Raw genomic sequence first — 21,000 nt, forward strand, 5'->3', positions numbered from 1 at the left:
TTGCTATATTGGTACTATATTAGTAGTTCTAGTGGCAATTTTGTTGTCTTGTTCCATGTCCTATCAAAGGATAGCCTACTGTATATAAGGTAATATTTATACCCTATGTTAATTTTTGCAGCACATGCACAATTAAACAAACCAAAATGTACAACGTGATTTTGAGAAGAATAAATAAGTTGGGTTTAAACATGTTTGGAGCGTTTAATCTTTTCCACCGAAGAGAGAAGAGTGTAAAGGCACAGCTCAGTGCCAGAGGCAGGCTTTAAAGATCAATGCTTTTTAGCACCATTTTTTCCTCTTATAGGGCATTGTCCACTTAGACACTGACAGAAAGGATTTTGTGTGTTTTGGCAGTGGCAGTGGAAATCACATTTGTCCAATAAATTAATCTGTATGTTTTTAGAGAACAATTTGACCTCCTGTGTCTCTTGATTGAATTATCCTGAGCTCTTTCCCCCAGTTATGCAAAGAAGGAATCACCCTCAATTATTTAAAACGTGTCACAGGGTCAAGACAATATTACAACATTGAAATGAAAGCATTGATCGTCATGTATTTCACCTGGGACTGTAAATCTGCCTGATGCAAACGTGACATCATCCCATTGCATGCCTCCAAAAGAAATAATGGCATTCTGAGGAGCAGTGAACTCTCATCAACTCTCTGAGGCACAGGTCTCATAAACACCAGGGTGTAATATGGAAGCGTCAAGGCTGAGATCCAATAATTACAATGCATAATGAAAACGGGACTCAAATGACTATTATAAAGACCAGAACACAGTCCCAGGTTCATGGAGCTCTAGTCAGTATTGGTTTGTGTGTATAAGTATGTATGAAACTCTTGTAGGTGATGTATGTGTATTTAGTTTTGTAGACTGGAACTACAGCTCTGAAACTACACCTCTGTACTCCAGGCTGCTTTAACACACACAGAAATTGACAGGTGAACTGACTCTCTCTCTCTCCATCAAACTAGTACACAGTGACCCTGTGGGCTGGCCACTTTACCCAGAGCACCTCACGATTAGTGAAACTGTGGAATGTTGACATTAATGAACATTGCCGTGAGTGGCACTGCAAGCTTCCATCCGAGTGACACAATATCTTTTTCCACATGACTGACTGTGAAAACCCTCTATACATAACCACTATCTGCAAAGCAAGTGGTGTGTGTGTGTGTGTAATAGAGTGCACTCAAATAGTGTACTTCATGGGAAATTAAACATATAACATGCTATGGACACAGATGCAGTCTATTTTTTCCTATATTGTTCAGCCCATTCTTATTGAGAGCTTTTCAGTGTGCCCATTACATTTGAAGATAAACTATGTATCTGTTAAATCTATTAGATGTATTGTAAACAGGAGTATCACTTCAAAGATCTTGCTAATGGCATGGAATACAGTGCACTGCTTTGCCACAACTTTGGCTTGGAATTTCTGTCCAAGCCTGGATTAGATTAATTCAGAATTAGACACACAAAGCTCTGCCCCCAGAACTTTCTAACACACTTGACTATTCATGTGCTTGAAAGCCGCGTTATAACTCTATAAACATGCAAATTTATACTTATAATGATTTATGAGGACATTCACAAATGTCGTCAGTTATTTTTTCTTTGTAATAAGCTCTTTTTAGCTCTAACATGTTAGTGCAGAGTGATTTTTTTTTGCTTACAGGAGAATGATCTGGCTGCACTGGGTGCTTCCTGATTTCAGTCTGTGATGGAATTGGAGTGAAGGAGCAGTGGGGAGCGTCTATAAAATGACTAAAAAGAAGCACATCCAAACACAAACAAGCATTCCAGACCTGAAGGCAAGTTTCCAAAAGTTGTTTTTTTTCAGCCACATAATATTGTGATGAGGCCATGGCTTAAACCATTGTTTTCATAATTTCTATACATATAGACTAACGGTCAAAAGTTTAGACACACTCATTCTTTATTTATTTATTTTCCCCTCCACATTTTAGAATAATAATGTCACCAAAACACTGGAGTAACACAAATGGAACTACGGGAATTATGTTGTGATAAAAAATCCCAAATAAATCTTAATAATTTTATATTTTAGCATCTTCAAAGTCGAAACCCTTTTTGCTTAGAATTTTCAGAAATGTATTCTGGGCATTTTCTCAACCAATTTCTTGAGGAATCTCCCTGAGATGCTTTTTAAACAGAATTAAAGGAGTTCCCACCTATGCTGGACCCTTATTAGCTACTTTTCAGAATATTTTGCTCCACTTCATCCGTTTAAAAAAATATTTTGTTTGTAAATAAAATGTTTGTTTTCTAATGAAAGAAATGAATATGTTGGCACAATTATATTTTTGTCTACATCACACATTTAATCATACACCTTCAGATCAAAAGATTTTTAAGATCATGAGAAACATTTCAATCAAATGTCTCCAAACTTTTGACTGGTAGTGTACATCGTACACATTCATTGTACTAGTAATAAATGAAAATATTGACTATTACAGCTTTTTAAGTGTCAGTATATGTTTTTGAGGGTTGACAGTGAGGACAGTGTAAAATCTGTCAGCCTTATCCTACATGAAATGACCTGTGGGATGCTCCAGCAGACTGCAGCATCAGCTATGAAGCTTGTTTCTATCTGTCTCTCTCTCTCTCTCCCTTGATACTCTCAACCTCAGGGTTTTCAGAAATAGGAGTTTGAAAATCACAAAATAGTCAAGTCAAGCAGATATGCATGTACATGTATGTACAGAGGTAATATGCCTCAAAGCTTTACTGTTGTTAAAGGCATATACCTTAGAATCACTATTGTCAGAGGCGCTGTCACATCGAGGTGACAAAAAACCCCAGCCCTTATCTAAATACTTTTACACTGAACATAGAGTGATTTTCATGTATTTATCAAATCATTAATTAGATGATTACAATAAAAAGACACCATTTCCCTTTTTTATATATAAAATGGGAGAAATAGTCTATAAATGCTTAAAATAGGAATCTAATTACTTTATGACATTTGTTTGTGCCAGCAAGAAGGTACAATATCATGTCTTTGGCAAATAACACAACTGCACAACAACGTCTCTCATTATAACTTTCTCACTTCCTCCTCATAATCACAAAGATAAATACCATGAACATGCACAGATCAACCCTGAGCAACTACTGCTTACAAATGGAAGATAATAACTATAACCCAATTGTGTGTGTGTGTGTGTGTGTGTGTGTGTAGCAATTCACAGACCAAGAAGAGTTTTGGGAAAGTAGCCCACTGGTTTTCTCATGACCCCTGTCCCATACTGAGCATGTTCCTCTAGGGACAGAGAGCACAGAGGGAGAGGAAGAGAGAAACTTCTCATACACATCCATACGTGGAATATCCTGTTGCTAGACTTAGACAATCCTTTTTACTTATAATGCCTTGAAAAATGTGATACATTTAAAACCAAATGTCAGTTTTCATTGATATCAGGGACAAGAACAGATGTATTTTCTCAATACAGCAATATTTATAACAAACCAGAAAAGTTAATTTTTTTTTCCTCATTTCATTCCGCTCAACTGAAGTTACCAAGTTGCTTAAAGAAGGAGGATTCAATGAGGATTACAACAACTGGTGATATGCTTTCTGATATAGGTTTAAAAATACCCAAGCCACCTGGCTCACCAGAACAACTTCTTCTAGTTTTATACAGCAGCAGTATTAATGGAGTCTATATTTGTGAAACTGCATAGGTCCAGAGACCAGCTGTCTTCACTCATGGCATGGACTCCTGGCAGAAGAGTCCTGGGCAAGAGCCAGTTCATATTATGTTAAGAAATAAGTAATTATAGATAAGGAGAGGCTGGTACAGTGGTGTCCAGCTTAGGCCCTCCCTTAGCAAGCATTTTGGTATTTCTGGAGATGTGATTGACAAAGGAACAGTGAGGCACTAAAACAATCCATAAATGAAATACAGTTCATGGTCTGCAGTTTCAGAAATGATTCTGACATGAACATCCAGAAAGGAAGTAAAAGGGAAACTGACCATTAAAAAAAAGAGAGATAAATCATGTCTTTTTTTCATCTTTAATTTTATATAGCAACCAACAGAAAACTTACAATAGCCTGTTTGCATAAGTGTGTACACCCTTTTATAATGGGGCATTTGAACTATGCTCAGAATTTACCAATCACATTCAAACCCATGTTCAAAAGCAATGATCATACTGTGAAACAGGTGATCATGGATGCATTTTGATGCTGACATTTTAAGGAGTTTTAGGTCTTTTGGAACTTTCAAAATGCTGCATGACGCAGTTCTCATACATGTCTGAGGTCCGTCAGAACATTAAAAAAAGTCTAAAGTGAAAAGACTAAATTCTTCCAAATCACCTAGAAGCCAATGTCATTGAAAGGTAAGAATCTTTGTTATGACTCTGTTATGAACAAATTGACCTTAGAATGCTTTAAATGTTGCTTAATGTGCCATGCTAATGCAAAATGTTTGTTTTATTTGCTGATTTATATAATTATATCAGTTACATAATCTTGTAAATTAGATTAGCTTGTCAGTGATTTCTCTTCAGGGTCTTTTTTTTAATCATAATACACTATTTATTCTGTAAATAATATACTTTCTGTAAATAATATACATTTCATCTCTGTAAGTTATGCAATTGAGGATTTAGCTTTAGTTGCAGTTTGCTGTAATTTGGATTAATTACGTGCTTAATGTGTTCTCTGATCGGTGTATGATTTTGTGTAGCCTTTTTATCTGAAGGTATTAATCATGACATTAATGACATCTCATAATGATAACTGTAATTAATTTATTTTCCAAAAACTTTTGCTGGCAGGGATATCCAACCTGTGGCATTTGTTCACCAAACCTTCATCCAATTGAGCAGCATTTCAACTCCTGAAGAGCAGACTTAAGGGAGAACAAGACCCCCCCCCCCCCCCCCCCCCCGCAGTAAACAACAACTGAAAGACGATGCGGTAAAAGCCTGGAAAAACATCACAAAAAATATCCCACCAGTTTAGTGATGTCAATATGTCACAGGCTTGATCCTGTTATTGGAAGCAAGGGATATGCAACCAAATTCACTTCAAGACTTATCTGTTCCGATAATTTTGCTCACATAAAAACTGGGTGATCTCATACAAAATGTGCTATGTTCTATGTCGTTTAACACGTCTACATATAAATACCAGTAAATAAAAGCTGAAATTTTAAACTCTCTTCTCATATTCATATTTTGAGCTCAAAGCCAAATGTCTTCAGTCTACAGCAAAAACAACTGAACTGGTCTTGCTGTTCCAATAGTTTTGGAGGGGACTGTACAGGTGCATCTCAAAAAAATTTGAATATTGTGGAAAAGTTCATTTTTTTCCATAATTTAATTCAAAAAGTGGAACTTTTATATATTCTAGATTAATTACACATAAAGTGAAATATCTCAAGCCTTTTTTTGTTTTAATCTTGATAATTATGGCTTACAGCTCATGGAAATCAAAAATCCAGTATCACAAAATATTTGTGGCAAAATGTATCTCAATTGAATGCTGTAGTAATGATGCAATAACATTTATGATACTGTAAAATGAATCAATATTTTACATTTGTTTCAATGTAACAATGTAATATATTCTATTCTTTTTTTAAAGAATTCTATTCTTTTTTTAAAATATTCTAAGAACCTTTCGAACATATATTGAATACATCTGTAAAATAAGTCTTACAAACTTAAAAAAACTGAGTGAATTCCCCCCAAAAAAGTAAATATCACATAAAATGATAGTTCCACACAGGATAAATAATGAATTCTTAAATTAAAACTATGGTCTGTAAATTAAATAAATTGAGTTGGCATTACTTAAAACTAGCTGAAAACATGTAAACTCAAATGAGTCAAACAAAAATAGTTTTAGTTCAAACTTCACAAAAAGCTGATGCAAATAGTTGCCTGATTTTTTTTTGGAGTATATTTTTTACAGTGTAGGGCAGCACAATGACATTAGGGGCGGCTGTGGCTCAGGTTGTAGAGCTGGTTGTACACTAATCGCAGGGCTGGTGGTTCGATCCCTGGCTCTTCCACATGCCAAAGTGTCCATGGGCAAGTCACTGAACCCCAAGCTGCTCGTGATGGCAGGCTGGCGCCTTGTATGGCAGCTCTGTTGCCAATGAGTGTGTGTGTGAATGGGTGTGTGAAAGTGCACTGTAGAACCGCTAAGGTTAACCCTCTTACCCCTAAGTTCCCACAGTATTATGTCCCATAACCCTATATTCCACAGAGAAACAGCACGCCAACCCTGAGTTCCTGGGCATTTTTAGGCCTTTAAACAACTTATAATAATGTATTTGTGTAATATTACTTTGAAAATGAAGCAGTTCAGTGTTTTTAGTAAACTTAGAGCACAATTCTTAACTAGAGAAATCACGAAAAATGCTCCCTAAAATCCTTATACTCATTTAGAAGTACCACACGAGCATCAGCGTGGTCAATGCCTTTGAATAAATTCAAGTAAATAATAAGTAAATAAATGCATTTTAGCGCCAAAAGTCAAGTTTCTGGTGATAATCAGACCAGCAGGTAGTGTTTTCACGAATGCACAGAAATGGTCCCGTTATGACTCCAGACCCCTGCAGTGTCTGTCGCACTGGTTGATGCTGAAGATGAAGACGGATCAGGGTCTGAATCAGGAGAGTTTGGGTCACTATCAGTTTCGGTTTCAGTTTCAACATCGCCTGAACTTTCACTGCTGTCACTATCTAGAATCCTCGCTCTCGCCTGTGTAACTGTGTATGTTTTCTTTTTTTCACTGTTTTAGATGTACCTGTGTTCACTGTAGGTGTAACTTTAGCTGGAACACGATTAGCTTTTCGCTTTGGCATTTTTAGTTCACTTCTACTATTACACCAATATTCACGCTTGGATCAGCTTCATCGTAATGCCGGCGTAATAACCTAATCACGTCATGACGTCATGACGTCATCAACCTTCCGGGTCAAAAAATAATAATTAAATAAGTAAGGAATCATAGCAGAGTAATGCCGGTATACCAGCCTTACGGGGATAACGTTTACACTGTAAAACCGCTATATCGGCCTTATGGGGATTTGGCATAGACGACCAAGCCGGTATTTCGTCCTTATGGGAATAGATAAAAGACGGGCAAGCCGGTTTTTTGGCCATACGAGGTAAGAGGGTTAAAAGGCGGTGTATATAATCTGCAGACCATTTACATTACCAAGAACAGGACGTCCACCAATGACAAAAAGAACAAGAAGAAAAATGATTGAATGAATTAAATGTAATACATTTCTACAAAATGTGCAGACAGCGTGAATCTTTAGAGTAGACAGTGTGATTATGAAACAAAACCATTTCTATCTTAGCATATATTTTGCGAAGAGGGAAATGGGGGATGGATTATGAAGTGAATAATGTCCGTTCATCAGAAATACGTTTGATAAACTACTTGTTTCCCACATAAAGGCTAAGAGAAAGAAGAAATGTCACCAAGTTGAGCTCATTTTAGGCCTTTTGTGTTCTTTCTTGTGATGTAGTTAGGCTGGAAATTTGGCTGCAACCTGTCAACCCTGGTTAATGATATTACCTCGAACACAGTGGAAGGTATGTCTGAAACCACACAAAACAAGCTGCTAGACTGGATGCCTGTTACAGAATCACTCTAAAAATTCACTAGATAGTAGCCTATAGCAAGTCAAGGGTGATAACCACTCGACTTAATTTTGCTTGAGGCTATGTGGTTATTAATGTCGACCCTCCCAACCAAAATCCATTATCACAAGTTGCTGCTGGTAAACAGTACACTTGATAATGTCCAGCAGGCAAGCCTTCCTTACCATGTGTTCGCACGCCATAAACACATCACTCTTCAAATGACGTTAGATATGTAGTGCAAGAAATGATGTCATTCTCAGGATCTTGCAACATTCCCATAACCAGATGTCTAATTCTGACCAACTCAAGTATTAAAACATAAACTGTAGAACAAATTCTAAGAAGGAAAGGGAAAAAAAAAAATTAAGCAAGCTTTTACTACCTCTCCTTGTTACTGAGAAACCCTTACTTCATATTACAGTCCAAAATAGCCAACCATTATTTCTCCAATTTCCTGCATCCCAACAATCATCACGGTGACGCTGTTCTTCCTTCCTCTGTTACACGATGCTATTATCCCTGTTTCCGCTCCAAAAAACAGACCAGTGTATGGGAGGACACACCTGCAAGTTACCACGTTAGTGTTTGTGCATTTGTGTGTGTATAACAGAGCCAGTAACTGCAGTCAAGGTCAGACGTCACTGCTCATTTACTAAAACAAAAAAGAAAAATACCATTTGAATAAGTAAGTAATAAGTAATAATAGGTAATAATCAATGGCTGATTTAAACCAAATGGGGTGTAAACGCTGTCTGTACTTCACACTCCGCATTACTTCCCACAGACTCTTTAAATAGTCCTTGAGTTATTCTTTCCCACTGTTTTCATGAAACCAGTGTGATATGGTATTGTGGTTATGCGTACACAGAGTGTTTTGGTAACATAGTCTCATGAGGGCGTGCACACTGCTAGGACTGCCATCACAAGAGTGCTGCACTGCCATTTTTTCTCACGCATGACAAAAATATTGTTTGAATGTGGGTGCAAATGAACATCTTGGATTTAACAAATTAGCAACTATAAAGAAAAGTGTATTTGAAAAAAAAAATGATTACCTAATATAGCTTTATATTATCTATACAGCTGAATTGTTATCTATTGCATGACAAAGTGAGGGATTTTTATGTCACAGACAAAATCTAGCTTACACTCTCAGAAAAATAGGGTACCAAACTGTACCTTTCCTTATTGCTGGGGAGCTACCCTTATCTTACCTGCCTTCAATATTAAAGATGGCACGATACCACTTTTTTCTTTTCCGATATACCAAATTCAATAGTTTTTTTTTCTTTAAAAACTACAAAGTTTGAATTAAAAAAAAACAAAAACAAACTGATGCACAGGTAAAAAATACATAGCTATAAACGAGACTTACACAGACCCACAGCATTTCTTATTTTGTTAAACGCTTTTTCACACAAATCTCACACATACATATATGGTATAAATATAATTGCATTATAAAAATATAGCATAATAGAAAAAATATTACAGGATCAGATTGAATTCATTCTTTTCTTCCACATCCGAACTTTCACTGGTATCTGCACAATAATGGTTAAGGAATCGGTGCCATCTCTATCTAATATGTATGTTTCACTGATATAGTGTGCCTCTAAAAAAGATTTCAGGTACATAATTGGAATATAATGACCTCTTATAGTGTAAAGAGAGACACACTAAATGTTCAAAAGTGTACGCCTTAAGGTAACACCCTAGTGACAAGGAAAGATACAGTTTATACCCTTTTTCTGATAGTGTATTTGATGTAAATTAGAAATTAGAACATGGTTTAATCACATTATAAGCTAGTTAACACCCCTCCCCGCTTTTAAAGTATAGCCTACTAAACAAGATGGTTATTATTTTAATCATAGTGAATTACTGCTCTGCCTACTCCACTAGGCTGATATGAGTTTATTCAGACTATATATTCGTTAAAAACCCCAATATTTATTTTATTTAGGCCTATTTATTTATTTAAAGAAATACAGGTTAACACATAGCCTACCTGGGTAAAGACACAGCAGCGTCAGAACGGACAGCCATGTGTCAAGTTTCTCCCAAGTTCGGCTCTCCATTTCTCAGCACCACAAGTCCGTCTGTCCTTCCTCTCCTTCTGTTCAAGCTTCTCGTTTCTCTGAGTCCTCCGAAATTACCCTGTTTTCTACAAATAAACTGCTTTCGGCGACTCTTTAGCTTACGCGTGTTCCTGGGAACTGCGCGCTGTTAAACAGCTCGGCTTTTCAGTGTGGAGAGCGCGAGCTAAAAAATAAATATATCTGACTCCTGAATGGAAAAGTCGACACCAATGGAAACGACGACTCCAGCCGTTATCCACGCGCTCGGAAACAAAGTGACTGGAGCTTTATTTTATAAATGCTGTAGTTTTTTTTTTTACCTTGCACTTCGACCTCGAAACCCTTACAACACGATACAGCGGGGTGAGCGAATGTTACTTTGCCTCAGTGGACTAGAGAAAAGCTGTACCTGCCTACGCTAGCTACGCCCCCCGACTCGCATCGGTGACGTCACTAACCCCGCCTCTCCTTCAGGTAACTCCGCATAATAATAATAATAATAATAATAATAATAATAATAATAATATGAAGCGGCAGAAGAAAATGGAATAAAGTTGGTTTGACGTTGGACGTTCGATATTCACAGATAAGCGGAAATTAAGGGACTGTCTCTAAAGTTACATACGACATTGTTAAACACGTTTCTAACTTCAACAGCATTTGAAGGGGATGATATACAGTCATATAACCAACTGTAAAGTGTTCATCTAGGTGTCAGCTATAATGCACAGCTCTTAGATTTCTGATATTTATTAAAATACGCTATTAAATCATATGTAAATATTGCCACGTATTTCACTACAGAATGGGCACATACAAAAATAGCCATAATTTAAAGCTCAATAGTATTTGAAGAGAATGATGTACAGTCACACATCCAATTGTAAAGTGTTCATCTAGGTGTCAGGTATGATTCACACCTTTTAGATTTTTGATATTTATTACAAAAAGCTATTAAATCACATGTAAATTAGATATGAATTTCACTACCAAATGGGCCCATACACAAAATATACCATTATTTAAAGTTCAATAGCATTTGAAGGGAGTGATATACAGTCACACAACCAACTGGAAAGTGTTCATCTAGGTGTCAGGTATGATACACACATTTTAGATTTTTGATTTTTAACCCTACATTGCATGAACCAAAAAAACCTTCACAAATGCATAAAGGGGGTCAAAATGACCTGTACTGGATTGAATGGTTTTCTTCAAAAAATAGATGTTCTATTAATGAAATAATTATATATATATATATATATATATATATATATATATATATATATATATATATATATATATATATATATTATACATGTATGTGTATATACAGAATCTCACAAAAGTGAGTACACCCCTCACATTTTTGTAAATATTTGATTATATCTTTTCATGTGACAACACTGAAGAAATGACACTTTGCTACAATGTAAAGTAGTGAGTGTACAGCTTGTGTAACAGTGTAAATTTGCTGTCCCCTCAAAATAACTCAACACACAGCCATTAATGTCTAAACCGCTGGCAACAAAAGTGAGTACACCCCTAAGTGAAAATGGCCATATTGGGCCCAATTAGCCATTTTCCCTCCCCGGTGTCATGTGACTTGTTAGTGTTACAAGGTCTCAGGTGTAAACTGGGAGGAGGTGTGTTAAATTTGGTGTCATCACTCTCACACTCCCTCATGCTGGTCACTGGAAGTTCAACATGAAAAAGAACCCTCTGAGGATCTGTAAAAAAGAATTGTTGCTTTACATAAAGATGGCCTCGGCTATAAGAAGATTGCCAAGACCCTGACACTGAGCTGCAGCACAGTGGCCAAGACCATACAGCGGTTTAACAGGACAGGTTCCACTCAGAACAGGCCTCGCCTGTCATACCTGACACCTAGATGAACACTTTACAGTTGGTTGTGTGACTATAAGTCATTCCCTTCAAATGCTATTGAGCTTTAATTATGGTATATTTTGTGTATGAGCCCATGCAGTAATAAAATACACGGCAATTTTTATATATGATTTAATAGTTTATTTTATTAAATATTAAAAATATAAAAGGTATGCATCATAGCTGACACCTAGATGAACACTTAACAGTTGGTTATATGACTGTAAGTCATTCCTTTCAAATGCTATTGAAGTTAGAAACATGTATAACAATGTCGTATGTAACTTTAGAGACGGTCCCTTAATTTTCGCATCTCCGAATATCGAACATCCAACGTCAAACCAACTTTAAGCCAGTGCAGAACTATAGACTAAATACAACAAACGTCTTTGCATTTTTTCATGCACGTGACACATTAGGTACAGATAGAAAGAGCTGTACTTTCTATAAGAGTATAATAAATTTACATGTGTCAAAACATAGTTTGAGAAATTTGATATCACACACTGCCAGTTCTTTAGTAGGGCAGTATGCATCATCTGCCTGCCACAGTATGAGGGCCAGTAACATTGCCAAACACACACACACACACCTCTGGGCTACTTATGTATTACTACTACTACTATTATTATTATTATTATTATTATTATTATTATTGTTGTTGTTGTTGTTGTTGTTGTTGTCACTGTCCTAAAAATTTATTTCTATTCTCCAATCTCTATTCATCTATAGGGATTCTCATCCATCCATCCATCCATCTATCCATTTTCTGTACTGCTTATCCAACACCATCCAACACCAGAGCCATATTGTTATGTATAAAAAATGAAGGAAATAAAACACAAGGTAATAAAATATGGAGAATGAAAATTTAGTGAGAATATAGGAAAGAACAGAGTCACGCTCTCTTCCTTATAGACAATGTCTCTTAAAAGTTAATTATAGCAAGGCCTAGGGCCTGACCAAAAAGAGGAAGTGCAACACACAGCACACACACCCAAGAGCATGAACTCACTCATACACAGACCCAGAGTAATCAGAATAACAAAGTTATTGGCTAATGATAATTTTACTAAATCATACAGTACATATGCTAATAACAATGCAGAAAAAGCATACACTTACCCATGATAAAGGAGAAAAAGCACACAGGTGATAAATGTCCTCACTCAAAAACAGCTCAGACATGCCATAAAAAGCAGAAGTTGGTCTTAAAAAACAAAGCACTTAAATGAAATTGTATGAAAGTTTATTGAATTGAATTATAGGTAAACCACATACTAGTCTAGTATTTCCAAGTTGCTCTACTGTAATGCTTAGTATACAACTTTTGGGCCTGAAAAATGTATACAAGTGAGGGTGATGTGCTTGGATTCCTCCGATTTCATATGGATAAAGTCATAAGAAATAGCTAACCCACCCCTAACTTTTATATAGTTTTGTTTCAATTGAGTCATGTAAATTCTTACGCATTTGCAGGTGTGTGACCATGTTGATAGTGACCAGGCTTGCTCACATTTTAAGACTGAAACGGAAAAATAACAAACATTGTTATTATATGGCTATAACTATTATATTAATCCACTGTGACATTAATGACGAGCATAATGACATGCCATCATTATGACAATCCTGAGATTATTCCTAATAGTTCAGCTGACCAATGAATCATAGTCTGATGTACATTCATTTGAATGTATATGAAAATATATATATATATAGGTTATACCCTTTAATGATTTTAAACAAACAGTAAAACCCACCTAATGAATCACTATAATTCATCAATAATTTAACATCATGAGGGTTGTGGATGCAAGAGCTATTTTGGATCACATTCTATACTTCAACATTTCTGCTGTTTTCAATCCTGATACTGCTACCAATACTCTAACCTTTGGCCCAACCCCCTGCTTTACTTCTCCTCTTCTTGAGCCACTGAGCAGACAGACAGACTAATGAATGAACAAAGAGCATGCAGACCTGGCTTTAGGTGAACTTCTTTCATTCCTTTTGCACCAGGTTGGTTGCCATAGAAACAGGGCTTAGGCTGATGTTGCTCAGTTATTAGAGGTGGATATGGTCTGGTTTGCTGTTATAAAGAGAGATACTGGTGCTTCACTGCTCAGGTACAAAATGAAGGTACTCACAACCTGAAACAGCTCAAGCAAAGGCAGAGTGGAAATAAAGTAGCAGTGTAACAATCAGGATGAGTAAACTGCCTGTTATATATATATATATATATATATATATATATATATATATATATATATATATATATATATATATATATGCATATATATGCATATATATATATATGTATGTATGTATGTAAAATCCTATAGGTCTAGTGCTTTCATACAGCAGGAGAATATGTGACCAACTTTTAACAATTCTGTGTGTGAATTTAAATTCTTAATTTGCCCATATGGAGAATTATTAATATGTTATAGTACAGAGCACACATTTGTTACTCATTGTCATACTTTAGTACTTTAATACTTGATACTTTAGTACTCCAAATGGTATCCAGTCATTACGATCCCATTTACAAGGCAGGGCATAATGCTGGAACAAAGGTCAGTGCAGTGCCAACAGATACACTTCAGTGGTGTGTGTGTGTGTGTGTGTGTGAGTATGTTGGGCACATATAAACAGCTTTACAGCCCTTTACATCCCTTTACAGCCCAATATTTTAGAACACATAAACCATCACTATAGGATCATATACTATATTTGTATTTTAACTTCAGTATCCTGGTTGTCTAAAAATTTATTGAAACTTACATTATTAAAATAAAAGTAAAACATTGGTTATGTTATCTGAACAAATCGGGAAATATAAGTTCAATGGGCATAGAATAGTTAAGGAAAAGCAACAGGCAACATAATTCTCCACAAAGAATAAATTAATATTATTCATCTTCTGTAACTTCCTTACCTTGGCCAGGGTCACAGTAGATCTGGAGCAAACTGGGAACACTGGACATGAGGTGTGAATACATCTTCAATGGGACTCCAGTCCATCATAGGGCACCATGCGAGCGCACACACATGCACACACACTCACACACACTCACACACACTCACACAATTTTTTACACCTAGGGGCAATTTTAGAGTAGACAATCTAATGAAGAACTTACGCTACAAATTATGAAATACTTACATAGCAACGAGGAATAAGGAATTATAAAGGATTCTTCACTGTTCCAGGACTCAAAAGGTTCAACCTTTTTTTGTAGAGTTCTATATAGAACCTTTAAGGGTTCAATCAGGGGGATGAACTAAAGAAATCTTTAAGATTTCTTTCTGAGAGTAGTGTAATCCTGTGAAAAAGAAAGTACACCATTTTTCTTGTCCATATTGAATATATAATATATTATACACTCACTGAACACTTCATTATGAACACTATACTAATACTGGGTAGGGCCTCGCTTTGCTATCAGAACAGCTTCAATTCTTCTTGGCGTAGATTCCACAAGACAGAAACATTCGTTTGAGATTCTGCTCCATGTTTACATGATTGCATCACACAGTTCCTGCAGATTTTTCGGGTGCGTTTTTATATTGTGAATTTCTCGTTCTACCACATCCCAAAGGTGTTCTATTGGATTCAGATCCGGTGACTGGGAAGGCCACTGAAGAATAATGAACTCGTTGTCATGTTCATGAAACCAGTTTTAGCCGACTTTTACTTTGTGACATGGTGCATTATCATGCTGGATGAAACCATTAGAAGATGGGTAAACTGTGGCCATGAAGGGATGCACATGGTCAGCAACAATACTCAAATAGGCTGCGACATTCAAGCGATGACTGATTGGCACTAACTGGCCTAAAACGTGCCAAGAAAACATTCCCCAAACCATTACACCACCTTGACCAGCATGTACTGTTGACACAATGCAGGTTGGGTCCATGAATTCATGCTGTTGGTGTCAAATTCTGACCCTACCATCTGTGTGCCCCAGCAGTAATTGAGATTCATCAGACCAGGCTACGTTTTTCCAGACTTCAGCTGTCCAGTGTTGGTGAGCCTGTGCCCACTGCAGACTCAGCTTTCGGTTCTTGGCTGACTGGAGTGGAACCCAATGTGGTCTTCTGCTGTTGTAACCCATCCGCCTCACGGTTCGATGTGCATTATGAGAAGCTTTTCCTATCACTACAATTGTACAGAGCGGTTATCTGAGTTAATGTAGAGTTTCTGTCAGCTTGATCCAGTCTGGCCTTTCTCAACTGCCCTCTCTCATCAACAAGGCCTTTCCGTCTGCAGAACCACTGCTCACTGGATTTTTTTTCTTTATTGCACCATTCTCTAGAGACTGTTATGCGTGAAAATCCCAGGAGATCAGCAGTTATAGAAATACTCAAACCGGCCCGTCTGGCACCAACAATCATGCCACGGTCAAAATCACTGACATCACATTTTTTCTCATTCTTCAAACATTACTTGAAGCTGCTGACCTGTATCTGCATGATTTTATACACTGCATTGCTGCCATATGATTGGCTGATTAGATAATTGCATGAATGAATAGGTGTATACATAGGTGTTCCTAATAAAGAGTTCAGTGAGTGTATACCAGGACATGAACTAAAATTCTAAAATTGAATTAGTCTATCCTGGTATCACTGTCCTGCTTTATGATGGAGTTTCTGCCAAACTTTAGAAAGACGGTATTATATTTCTGTATATATCTTTACCTCTCTGCTGGCATGCTTCAAGGTTTGTTAGAGGTATTAATGGTAATATGCTGTACTTGGTTTATGGCAAACAGCTCCACTTTTGTCTTGTCTGTCCAAAGGATATTGGTATAAAAATCTTCTATCCAGATATTAATTGCACTTTTACTTCCTTTTACCCTCATATGTTATGCATTAAAGTGTGACTTAAATCTTCCACATTAATACAGGATAGCCACAAACTGGTGTTAAGGGCAGACAAATTAACATAACAGAACATGATCATACAATTTGTGCCTTTGCAAAGCGATGAACCTCCTCTCAAAGTGACTTGTCTCACTACGCACATTTAAATAGGGTAAACAGGGAAAGCGGATTCCGAGTTTGAATAATTAATTCTCATAGTGTGTGTTTAAAGCTTTTAAAGATTTCTGAAAAAGTTTTTTTTCTCATTTGTAAGTCGCTTTGGATAAAAGCATCTGCTAAGTGAATAAATGTAAATGTATCTTCTTCTTCTTCTTTGGCCCAGAGAAGACGGCATCGTTTCTGGATCATGTTTGCATATGGCTTCTTCTTTGCATGATAGAGCTTTAACCAGCATTTGTGGATGTCACGGTGAACTGTGTTAACAGACAACGAGTTCTGGAGGTGTTTCTGAGCCCATGCAGTTATTTCCATTACAGAACCATGCCTGTTTTTAATGCAGTGCCGCCCGAGGGCCCGAATATCATACGCATACAATATTGATTTTCACCCTAGAGATTTCTTCAGCTTCTCGGAATCTTTTGATGATATTATGTACTGTAGATGATGATATATTCATAGTCTTCACAATTTTACGCTGAAGAACATTACTCTGAAATTGTTCCACAAATTGAAGATGTAGTTTTTTGCAGATTGGTGAACCTCTGCCCATCTTTACTTCCAAAAGATACTCTTTTTATACCCAATCATGATACTGACCTGTTGCCAATTAACCGCCAGCTTTTTCGTTTTAGTAACACTTACATTTCCAACCTTTTGTTGCCCCCACCCCAACTTTTTTGAGACATGTTGTGGCCATCAAATTAAGAATCACCTTATTATTTCCTTAAAATGGTACATTTCCTCACTTTAAACAACTGATATGTTTTCTATGTTCTATTGTGACTGGCATATGGCATACTAGATTACTGTAATGCCTTACTGTCTGGATGTTGCAGAAGAAGCATAAACAAACTCCAGTTAGTCCAGAATGCAGCTGCTAGAATCCTAACTAGAACCAGAAGATACGACCACATCACCCCGATCTTATCAACACTGCATTGGCTCCCAGTGAAATCTCGCATCGATTATAAAATACTATTATTAACCTATAAAGCACTAAACGGTCTCGCGCCACAGTATCTAAGTGACCTTTTGGTTTTCTATGATCCGCCACGCCTACTTAGATCAAAAGATGCAAGCTATTTGACAGTACCTCAAATAGTGAAGGTTACAGCAGGGGGAAGAGCTTTCTCTTATAGAGCCCCACAGTTATGGAACAATCTTCCAATTAGTGTTCGGGACTCAGACACAGTCTCAGTGTTTAAGTCTACGCTTAAAACGTATTTGTTTACACAAGCCTACCCTGACTAGACTTTCTGTTACGCTAAGCACAGTCCCAATAATCTTTTCTCTCCCTCTCATTTTCTGTCGAGCCACACACAATTTTATGGAGATACTAGAGATCCTGATCCTTTCTGCTCTCTGGACCTGGCTGACCAGTTTGGATGTCCTACCTCTGGATGGAGCTCTCATCTACTCCAATTCCAGATTGCTGGGACTACGGCTGCTTCTAAGGCCAAACAGACTTCATATAAAACCATAATGAACTTTTTCACACTATCTGTTGTTACCCAGATCAGGATGGGTTCCCTTCTGAGTCTGGTTCCTTTCAAAGTTTCTTCCTCTTAACATCTTAGGGAGTTTTTCCTTGCGACCGTCGCCACCGGCTTGCTCAGTTTGGATAAATTCGCACTATTAATATCTGTATACCGTGTTTATATATTTCTGTAAAGCTGCTTTGAGACAATGTCTATTGTATAAAGTGCTATACAAATAAAATTGAATTGAATTGAAATATGGGTTTATGAGATTTGCAAATCATTGCATTTTGTTTTTATTCATATTTCACACAGCATCCCAACTTTTTTGGAATTGGGGTTGTATATAATGTATGTAATGTAGACTGGGAAAAATGAAAGAAATAATATATATATATATATATATATATATATATATATATATATATATATATATATATATATAGATAGATAGATAGATATAGATAGATAGATAGATAGATAGATAGATGTGCGATACCAAAAGATAGAAAAATTGCGATACTAGCATATCACAAAATGGTAATGATGATGATGATAATAACAATAATAATAATAATAATAATAATAATAATAATAATAATAATAATAATAAACATCTGTACGTGATTTGAACTAACTTTAGGTTTCTTTTGTTACATTAGTACATCTTCTACATATAGTATATTCATGATAAATATGTGATATTATTTGTCATGACAAATTTACACCGATCAGCCATAACATTAAAACCACTGACAGGTGAAGTGAATGGCATTGATTATCTCATTACAATGGCACCCGTTAAGGGGTGGGATACACAGTATTAGGTAACAATTGAACAGTCAGATCTTGAACATGATGTACTGAAAGTAAAAATGGGTAAGGATCTGAGCGACTTTGGCAAGGGCTAAATTGTGCTGGCTAGACGACTGGGACAGAGCTTCTCCAAAACAGGTCTTGTGGGGTTTTCCTGGTATGCATTGGTTAGTATCTTCCAATAGAGTTGAAGGTGTTGAATTGACCTCCAAATTCCCCAGATCTCAATCCGATCGACCATCTGTGGGATGAGCTGGACAAAAGCCCGACCCATGGAGGCCCAACCGCACAACTTACAGGACTTAAAGGAGCTGCTCCTAATGTCTTGGTGCCAGATACCACAGCACACCTTCAGAGGTCTTGTGGAGTCCATGCCTCGACAGGTCAGAGCTGTTCTGGCAGCAAAAGGGGGAACCTACACAATATTATGCAGGTGGTTTTAATGTTGTGTCTGATCAGTGTATATCACTTTTCCTATCTCAGCTTGTACTGTATTTTAAAACTGTATTTTAAGACTTTCCCAATGTACCTGAACCATGCTATCTAGAATTATCAAACTATGTTTGGGAATTTAAAAAAAAAAAATAGTCAAAGCATATGTAATTTTGCCTAGCTTTTTTTTTTTTTTTTGGGGGGGGGGGGGTCAATTTCCTGCTTGCTTGTGAGTACACTCATATAAGGTGACTTCAATTCCTGTTTCAAATATCATAATTATGAGGTGAACACATATGAAAGTAGAACTTGAACTCATATTTTCAAGTTTCTGATTCTGATTACCAACAAACTGTGAAAGTCCGTGCAAAACTATTTCATGCAATTACAAATTTCGCCAATTCAAGTAGTTTTCCACAAAAAAGCATAATAAACTCCACGAGTTGCATCGCAAATTGTGAAAAAAGCCAGAGCAAAAGCAAGCATTTTTGGCTGCAACAATCACAAAAAAAACCCCAAATCCTATAAGAACTTATATTGAATATTTCTATTTTGCAATTTGTGGCATTTCACAGTAATTAGGTCTAAAGCTGACATCCAAAATGTGTTTTGAAACATGTTCTGTAATGTGTTCTCCACAGTAAACACCTTGCTCAAAACAACATTCTTTCCCACGAGTACAGGCAGGCAGGCAGGTATCTATCATGGAGCTTCTGGGAAGTTTGATGATCATTCCCCAGGATACCATGACTGGTGTAGTTAAAGGCAGCAGAGTGCAGCACCACGATGCCATTGAAAGCTGGAAAAGCCTGTACCTCTACGAACAGTTCGTCACTCAGTGTGAGAAAGAGGTGGCCACATCAACAGAGTGCACCGAGGCTGGGGTGGTAGTCAGGCATGGAGTTTATGGAAACCTACAAACTTTATACCTTAACAGCAATCCACCCCTCACTCACATACTCGAGTTTCACATTTCAAATTCCTGTTGGAATCTTTCTTACCATGTTCATGTACAGTTTGTACAAGATTTATTCCTACTGATTATTTTTAAATTTTTAACAGAGGTACAGTATATTTTGAGATGTTGACATAACCTTTGAAAATAAATTGTTGGTTTTAACTTTGCTTTCTGTTTCTGTTGTAGATTTTTAGCTTATTTATTAAATGATTTGGCAGACAGAAAATGGGAGTGAGAAACATTTGGTAGGTTTAGTATTGAGCCATATGCAATGTCCAGTGAGCTTGGAGTCTGCGTTGATCCCTGAGACGGAGATGGGTTTCCTGAAGAAATGCAACATCGGGTTTTTGTAGTTTTAAATGTGTCAAAACTTTGGATCTTTTGATGGGATCATTCAGACCTTTCACATTCCAACTTAGGAATCTGAATGAGCTTCAGGTATTGTCCATCAATTTAGGTTAATACAGAATGAAGTACAGAGAGGTTGATATCAATAGGAAAGAAATAAAAGAAAAAAAACCCCAAAACAGCACGGTATCCCTACCCGCCTCCAACTCCACCCTCCCCCACCCTTCTCTGAACATCAATTAACTTCTTCTCTCCATTCCAACAATGAAGGCAGAACCTCACAACACT

The 21,000-nt window shown here is 36.8% G+C and overlaps 2 protein-coding genes across 3 annotated transcripts in view; one reads left to right on the forward strand and one right to left on the reverse strand.

Moving 5' to 3' along the window:
- esama (endothelial cell adhesion molecule a) overlaps positions 1–10,165 on the reverse strand; it is a 53,882-nt gene extending 43,717 nt beyond the window's left edge. For both annotated transcript variants that reach the window (XM_053645172.1, XM_053645170.1), the window contains exon 1: positions 9,669–10,165. In XM_053645172.1, the coding sequence (XP_053501147.1) occupies positions 9,669–9,738 (70 nt within the window). In that variant the 5' untranslated portion in view covers positions 9,739–10,165. The remainder of the gene's footprint in view (positions 1–9,668) is intronic.
- Positions 10,166–20,152: 9,987 nt separating this feature from the next.
- Positions 20,153–21,000, forward strand: part of LOC128620686 (phosphatidylinositol 3,4,5-trisphosphate 5-phosphatase 2A-like) — a 22,053-nt gene continuing 21,205 nt past the window's right edge. Inside the window, 1 exon segment of the mRNA XM_053645926.1 lies at positions 20,153–20,293. Within this exon segment, the coding sequence (XP_053501901.1) occupies positions 20,153–20,293 (141 nt within the window).

Source organism: Ictalurus furcatus, chromosome 16, assembly GCF_023375685.1.
Source record: "Ictalurus furcatus strain D&B chromosome 16, Billie_1.0, whole genome shotgun sequence".
Taxonomy (NCBI): Eukaryota; Metazoa; Chordata; class Actinopteri; order Siluriformes; family Ictaluridae; genus Ictalurus; species Ictalurus furcatus.